Source organism: Salvelinus fontinalis, chromosome 13 (assembly GCF_029448725.1).
Source record: "Salvelinus fontinalis isolate EN_2023a chromosome 13, ASM2944872v1, whole genome shotgun sequence".
Classification (NCBI taxonomy): domain Eukaryota; kingdom Metazoa; phylum Chordata; class Actinopteri; order Salmoniformes; family Salmonidae; genus Salvelinus; species Salvelinus fontinalis.
The window spans coordinates 15,451,266-15,459,683 of NC_074677.1; the positions used below are offsets into that span (position 1 = coordinate 15,451,266).

The window sequence follows — 8,418 nt, forward strand, 5'->3', positions numbered from 1 at the left end:
TCACCTGAATTCTGATCACCTGTTCAGACACCTGTATGTCATTATCACACACTATTTAGTTTAATTCTTTCCAATACCCCATCATTGTGAGATATTGTTACTTTTGTGACACACTTCTATTCGGGGCGCTGGGATTCCAGTGATTTAATCCTCCCGTGTATGATAGTTTTGGCCTGCCTCACTAACGACGCCTATTACCTGCCTGTACTTTAGCCTATCAGATTTCCTGTTATCAACCTATTGCCTTATCTCCCGGACGACGTTACTAGCCTTTTCCCTGCCTGTACTGTTGCCTTTTTGTACCCCCTGTGTATGACCTTCTGCCTGCCCCTGGACCCAGCTACCTGCCTCCTCCTGTGGTCCTTTACAAATAAACACCTGCTGCGCACTGTGCTTGAAACCAGCTCTATCTCTCCCATCGTGTTCAATACACTTTCCTGGATATAGCCACTATATTGTGATCACTGCATCCAATGGGTATGGATATAGCTTTAGAACAAAGTTCTACAGTATTAGTAAAAATGTGATCAATACATGTGGATGATCTTGTTCCTGTAATGTTTGTTAACACCCTGGTAGGTTGATTAATAATCTGAACCAGATTACAGGCACTGGTTATAGTGAGAAGCTTCCTCTTGAGTGGACAGCTTGATGAAAACCAGTCAATATTCAGGTCCTCAAGAAAGTAGACTTCTCTGTTTACATCACATACACTATCAAGCATTTCACACATATTAGTTAGGTACTGACTGTTAGCACCTGGTGGCCTATAGCATCAGAAAAGGCTTTAGATGTGCCAAGTGAACCTGCAACCACAACACTTCAATAACACTTGACATAAGATCTTCTCTAAGCATTACAGGGATATGGCTCTGAATATATACAGCAACACCTCCCCCATAAGCATTTCTGTCTCTTCCATAGATGTTATATCTGTGTATTGCTGCTGCTGTATCATCAAATGAATTATCTAATTGAGTCTCAGAAATGGCTAATATATGAATGTTATCTGATGTTAGCAAGTTATTGATTTCATGAACCTTATTTCTAAGGCTACATATATTAATATGGGCTATTTTCAGCCCTTTTGCGGTATATTATAACAATCAGTGAATGGATACAAAGTTCCATCTTGAGTTGATGGGTAGGCTACAGTCTGGGATATGGGAATAATGGTAATTTCAATTATTGAACCATTGATTCTGTTATTGGATAATATAATGTACACCAAGGTAATTATTTGTCATGCCTCATCTATGCAGGATCACATGGTGACAGGGGTCTCAGCAGGATCAGGCATCCAATGAAGACCAGTCTGTGACGGTGCCGTGGTGAACTTTTGCAGATACAACAGCAGTTATTCTCTCTGTGCAGCAAACTCTGGATAAGCCAGAAGCTTCAAAGATTGAAACTATTTGAAGGCAGTCTGACAAACCTTTAAAGTTGATTTCCAAGCTGAATCAAGGGTTGATATAGGCTTTCCCCGATGATATAAAACATGTCAAACAAAAAGACGTGGGAAACTATATTGATGATGATGATGATGAATAGATACAGATATGTTTGAATGCCCAGTCATGTTCATATATTTTCAGATATAAAATACTGTAGTTTAAGATCATCTGTAGAACATACTATATGCCAGTGAAACGGAATGTCATGCGCTCAAATGTCATTCCTCTGCTGGAAGTGTAAAACACAAAACGAACATATTTGCATATGTTATGATCTTGTGAAGGCTGGCTGAATTCTGTCAGAGTATGTTCTTTTATCGCTGCATGTATACAGATTCTCCCTTCTCCCTGTTTTTGTTTCCTTGGAAATGTTGATGTTGGAGACTGGTATCAGAAGAAAATGTGTAACCTAGTATTTATAGCGGCTAAGAAATGCATAGCGATTCATTGGAAGGTTGGTTATAATCCCACAATGTTACAATGGTGGCATAAATGTAAAGTTATGAATCACTATATTTGATTTATTACAAGATGAAGGTATACTGTGCAACTTTCATAAGGTCAGGGTGCCTTACATGGAATACTGTATGACAAAAGGGGTCTCTATTGAGCAGTTGCAAATAGATACAACACATTCATGGCACACTAGACACCCAAGGCCATAAGCAAACAAGAAAATGCTCATCCAGACGTAGTGCTCCTAGTGGCCGGTGACATTAATGCAGGCAAACTAATCCATTTTACCTAATTTCTACCAGCATGTCACATGTGCAACCAGAGGAAAAAAAAACTCAAGGCCACCTTTACTCCACACACAGAGACGCATACAAAGCTCTCCCTCACCCTCTATTTGACAAATCTGACCATAATTATGTCCTGATTCCTGCTTACAAGCAAAAACTAAAGCAGGAAGTACCAGTGACTCGCTCAATATGGAAGTGGTCAGATGAGTCGGATGCTACACTAGAGGAATGTTTTGCTTGCACGGACAGGAATACGTTCCGTGATTCATCCAATGGCATTGAAGTGCATACCACCTCAGTCACCAGCATCATCAATAAGTACATCGACGACGTCTTCCCCACAGTGACCATACGTACATATCCCAAACAGAAGCCATGTATTACAGGCAACAACCGCAGCAAGCTAAATGCTAGAGCTGGAGCTTTTAAGGGGGGGGGGGGTCCTTGGTACAGTCCTTGTGGGCCTGATTGATATCACACTTTTGCCCCAGTCCCAGCTAACACACCTGACTCCAATAATCAACTAATCATCATCATTTAGAATGGAATTAGTTTAAATCAGCTGTGTTTGCTGAGAATGACTTGACACCAATCAGGCCCCCGAGGACTGGAATTGCCCAGGCCTGCCTTAGACAAACCAACAAACAGGCAAAGCGTCCATACAAGACTAAGAAGACTAAGAATCCTACTACACCGGCTCTGACGCTCGTCGGATGTGGCAGGGCTTGCAAACTATTATGGACTACAAAGGGAAAGCTAATCGAGAGCTGCCCAGTGACACGAGCCTACCAGACAAGCTAAATAACTGCTATGCTCACTTCGAGGCAAGTAACACTTAAACATGCATGAGAGCATCAGCTGTTCCGGATGACTGTGTGATCACGCTCTCCGCAACCGATGTGAGTAAGACCTTTAAACAGGTCAACATTCACAAGGCCGCATGGCCAGACGGATAACCAGGTTGTGTACTCCGAGCATGCGCTGACCAACTGGCAAGTGTCTTCACTGACATTTTCAACCCCTCCCTGTCTGAGTCTGTAATACCAACATGTTTCAAGCAGACCACCATAGTCCCTGTGCCCATGAACACTAAGGTAACCTGCCTAAATGACTACCAACCCGTAGCACTCATGTCTGTAGCTATGTAATGCTTTAAAAGGTTGGTCATGGCTCACATCAACACCATTATCCCAGAAACGCTAGACTCACTCCAATTTGCATACCACACCAACAGATCCACAGATGATGCAATCTCTATTGCACTCCACACTGCCCTTTCACATCTGGACTACTAAGAATGCTATTCATTGACTACAGCTCAGCGTTCAACACCATAGTGCCCTCAAAGACTCCAGTCACACTAGCCAAAGGCTCCTTGACAGCTTCTACCCCCAATCCATAAGACTGCTGAACAATTAATCAAATGGCCACCCAGACTATTTACATTGACAGCCACCCCCCCACCCCTTTGTTTTTACACTTTCATGTGACTTAATAACAAACGTGTATGCCATCTGTAAATACAAATCAAATTGTTAAATTATGAGCCTAGTTGGTTTAGCCACGGAAAAAGTTAGCAACCTTCCCACTAGCCATGATTGGCTGAGATAATGAGTGGGCTGGACATGCCGAGAGATGAGTTCGGATTGGTCTGACATGTAGCAAGGTTCTGTCTATAACATGAGCTGGTTGGCTCGCTAGCTAACGTTACATGTATGATCTGTGTAGTAATATTATTTGTAGCTCAGAGCCATTTCCATTGCTAGCTATAGCCTAATGTTAGCTAGCTAACATTGATCTGGTTGGTTAGCTACCTGCAGATTCATGCAGGGTAGTAACATTATGAGTTGGGATTATGGTTCATTGTTTAGCTATCTAGCTAGACTCCACTATGCAAGTAACAATTTCAATAGAATTTTCATTATGTCACTGCGACAACTGTCAATAAATGTAGCTGGATAATTCACTCTGGCTAACTACTCCGATAAGAGCGCAGAATAACTGACAAATTTACGAACACTCAACACCCGTTGAATATGGCCGTGTCAGTAAATGTTGGCAAAAAAAGCGTAATCAAATTGTTGCCAACAGCACAGTTGCAGTCACCAACACTCTGGATAACATAAAAACAGCATAACCAGCTCTGCTAGGGCAAGTAAAATGGTCAGAGTGAGCTATTCTCTCATTTGTGTCTGGAAGTAGCTAGCAATCTAGCCAATGTTAGCCAGTTAGCTTGTGTCCTTGACTGCTCTTATTAGGTCAGAACGCTAGAATCAACCCTACTCCGAGAGTGAAACACTCGAACGGATAATCTGACAACGCTCTGAGTTTACAAATGCCCAGAAAACACTCTGGCGCTCCAAATAAAATTTACGAACACACCCAAAGTATAAACCAACCTTTTGTCTTGAAATCTTTGGTTGTTTAGTACATGGCCTCACATGTGAATCCTTAAAGAGATGAGTGGGGCTAAAGCTTAAGAGGGTGTGAATGATGCTGAATGGGTGTTGACAAAGAATAGCTCTCCAGTATATGTACCAAAACATTCAAGGGCCATTTTGTCAAAAGAGATTTTACAATTTTATCAACTTTCAAAGCAGAATTACTTTCCCAGCAGCAGTGGGAGAAGGAGTGTAGGAAACTTTTTAAAATTTTAATTCTGGCTAGGCTATCTTGATCTCTGGCTCCCTCTTGAGTAATTTGTGTGTCTTAATTTAATCAAACAGCATCAGACAAGTTCAGGACACATAGTTGATTTTATTAAAACACATAGGGTGTGTCTATATACGGAAAAATACACTTTTTAAAATGTAGACCCATCGATTGGTCCAAAGAAAAGACTACTCTTGGTGGACTAATATTTTTGTTATTGTTGGGGACAGCCCTAGTAGAAATGCAGGAAATAAGCTTTTGATGCCCCCCCCAAAAAAATCTGAGGGAAGACCCCCTGACAATTTATGTCCCCCCCACTTCTAAAACCAAAGTTGTGTCCCTGTATATATTATTCTATTCTAACATGAGGAGGATTGCGATGAGTCATACCTCCCCCTCTGTACAAAGATGTCGGTCTGCTGTTCTTATATTTGCTGTTCTAATCTCTTCTCGCTTGCCTTCTTAAAAAGGCAACACGAGCTCCCATTCCTGGTGCTTTTTTTTAAACATGGAGACATATTGTAGACATATCTTCTGCAGCTCCTATGCTGAATGCTATGTCAACATATTGTGTATAAAATACTAAATGCTATGTTAGCACAGATTGTATAAGCACATGTTAGAATTGCTTAAAGTAAAAATTTGAAATAGACATGTATTCACATACCATTTCATTTTACCCCTACCTAGCTATATAGCTACCATTACAGGTATTCAAGCAAGCTTGATAGGGCAGCAAGAACATACATGGCATATTTAACTTTAGCATGTTGATAGGTACTACAGAAAGCAGCTGAAGTTGTTGGAGGAAGAGGGGAATAATGCTTGTGTTCATTTCAGGTAGTCGGTTGAAAGGACAGATTGTATCTACTGGAGGCTCCGAGGAGAAGTTCCCCCTGGGTACAGATCTAGGATCTCCTCCCCCAATCCTAACCTTAGCCATTAGTGGGGAAATTCAAAACTGACCCGAGGTCAGCATCTAGGAGCAACTTCACGCTACTCCATACTGGAGGGTCTCTGCTATAAAAGAGAGCAGCCCAGGCCACCTTTCCGCCGGCACTTGAGCAGCTTGAGGAAGGTCTCCATCTTGTGGGTGTCTTTTTTGAAGCAAGCCAGTAAGGTATAGTCCCTGAGCACCGATTCAAACATGTCAAAATTCACAGGGTAGTCTGCCAGGCTCTTGTTGTTCTTCTCCAGCATCACATCACCCTCACCCAGCATCTGCAAGAAAATATAAAGAACGTTCATTAGCTTTAATATAACAAACCAAAACAGCTATATTTGGAGAGAGAGAAAATACTGTACTGTACTGCTGTATTTTGTCAAAAATACTTCCAAAAGTGTTTGAGACACTATATGTTAGGATATCTCATGAAAGCAGTGTATTGTATGCACATCTGTTTGCAACAGTGATATGACCTATGACTCGCCTTTTGGATGAGGATGGTCACTCCTTGCGCCAGGTTCATCAGCTTGTCTGATATCCACTTGGTTTTGTTGATCAGTGCCATGGGGGCATTGTCATAGCGATCCAACGAAGTCTGCAGCTTGACCAGGGGATCAATCCAGAACTTGATTAGGAACAGAATGGAGTGCAAAAGCCACTTGTCCTGAAACAAGAGAGGACCAAATAGAGAAACAATGGCATCAAGCTCTTTCAGTCAACACAAAAACCCACCATATGCAGAGGATGTTATGAGCAATAGGCATTGAATTTTTTTATTTTGAAGTAAAAACAGCTAGCAATATAAACACAGCCTTTGCCTCTCTGTCAGTTCCATGCCTGCTTACAGAGTTTTCTTGGACCTCACTTCTGGAAGTGGGGATGGATAAGGTGCTGGTGGTGCACGTGTTCCCTGTTTGAGTCAACGGAATTCGAACATGGAAGGGAATAAACATCTCCTCCTACACGGAGCCAGAGAGGGAGAAATGGAACAAAGTAAGAAGAAAACACTAACAGAGACTGGCGCATAGCAAGACCCTTCCAGCATAAGCCATCTGTTGACAAGAAACGCATTTGTGTTCTGATCTGTTTTCATCTAGGGAGTTCACAAGCCTCACTTCCCTACTGCACAAACCATACTGAGCTTTCCAAACAGGACGTTTTAAAGGATATTTTAACAGCAACAACATATGTTAGTCTTTTTTTATAAGTGCACACACTTCATATCATTCTACACCGGATAAAACAGTTTTTCAAGTTCTCACTGGTAATAGTAATAGTAATAGGTTTATACATCTAGCACTTCTCGTAAAATACTACAGTTATGAACATTCAAGTTTGAATAAAGTTATGAAGACATTTGGCATGAGCTCCGTCTCTGCATGCTCGATCCATATACAAAGGAGTGATCCAATCGATCAAAATCAAGAGAAGGTTTGAATGAAAGAAGACAGACCACGACAGATGTGAAATGACTTGATCATCTGTTTACAATACATTTTAAATGTATTTAGAAACCAAAAATGCACTCCAAACTAGCTTTTCATGTATTTTTGAAAGCAAAGGTAGAATAAATTTTTTACGTGTTACAATTAAATTTGTGCTACAATAAAAAACATAATTATTGTATTTCCAACCCATGTTTAACATACATTTCTGGTAGGTTGTACTCACAAACAAGGTGAGAGACTCCTCTGAGACCAGGTAGATGAGCTCAGCGTGTTGGATGGCCCGGTCCAGGAGTTTCTCCAGGGAGATGGTGCAGTGAGTGCTACCAGGATCCTGACACTCCGCCATAGACCCCGTAGTGCCTTGGAAGGGCCAGAGTAGTAGCAACACACAGCCATGCAGAGCTGGGGAGCACACGGCAGACAAAAGGTACACAAACACAGGTCATGGTTAGCATACAGGATGTTCTCTTTTTTAACAAATGTTTTCTCATTCTCAAGGACTACAAGGTGACACATCTATAAACTCTCCAGCGGTGTCTGTGTTTTGATGTTGTGGCTAGGGTTAACAGACAACAACACTTTAAAGCGCAGGTGAGCCATATTTTTGGGCTAATTTAGCAGAGAGTCATTCAAAGTACTTCAGGAGGATGTGCAATCACATTTGTGTGATTCGGAGGTCACTTTGGGTTTGTTGTCATTTCTGTAGCATTTCAGAGGATAGACTACCTTTGTTGTTGTTCATTTTGCTGGTGTTGAGGTGAAAACTACACTCTGGATAACCTACCTTGTTTTGACTGAAGGTTTCAATGGTCTTCTTATACTATTCAGGTGTTATGAATGGCCATGAGGGGTCGTGTGGTTCCAACGTAAGAGGGGCCGAGTTGATCTTTAAAGACCATTTCCCTTTCTTGTTTTTATGCATCGTCTTCTCCTGGAAGGAAAAAGAGAACCATGAATACCAATTTTACTGAGCAGGAATAAATAAATGAGGAAGAAAGATTCTTGCTTTAATGTATGGTTTGTGGGTGGAAAAAACACTTTGAAGGGAATAAACATGAACCAGTTCTCCACCATGAGATAAAATACGATACTTTATTAGTCCATCAGAGATGTGTATTCTGATTTCATCCAATCCCCCACCCTGATACACACACACACACACACACACACACACA

The 8,418-nt window shown here is 41.4% G+C and overlaps 1 protein-coding gene across 1 annotated transcript; it reads right to left on the bottom strand.

Annotated features, from left to right (window-relative positions):
- Positions 1 to 4,934: 4,934 nt before the first annotated feature.
- Positions 4,935 to 8,026, bottom strand: smtlb (somatolactin beta). Its single transcript, XM_055941853.1, has 5 exons — positions 7,970 to 8,026; positions 7,467 to 7,645; positions 6,641 to 6,754; positions 6,280 to 6,459; positions 4,935 to 6,070 (listed from the first exon to the last, which is right to left on the bottom strand). Exons 1-5 carry the CDS (start codon positions 7,983 to 7,985, stop codon positions 5,870 to 5,872), a joined length of 690 nt encoding a protein of 229 aa, XP_055797828.1. The 5' UTR covers positions 7,986 to 8,026; the 3' UTR covers positions 4,935 to 5,869.
- Positions 8,027 to 8,418: the final 392 nt, after the last annotated feature.

Excerpts from the sequence above, each read along its gene's own strand:
- smtlb (XM_055941853.1), bottom strand. Across the intron at positions 6,755-7,466 it reads AGGAGTCTCTCACCTTGTTT|GAGGAGATGTTTATTCCCTT; the intron begins GTGAGTACAACC and ends GGCTCCGTGTAG. Across the intron at positions 6,071-6,279 it reads TGACCATCCTCATCCAAAAG|ATGCTGGGTGAGGGTGATGT; the intron begins GCGAGTCATAGG and ends ATTTTCTTGCAG.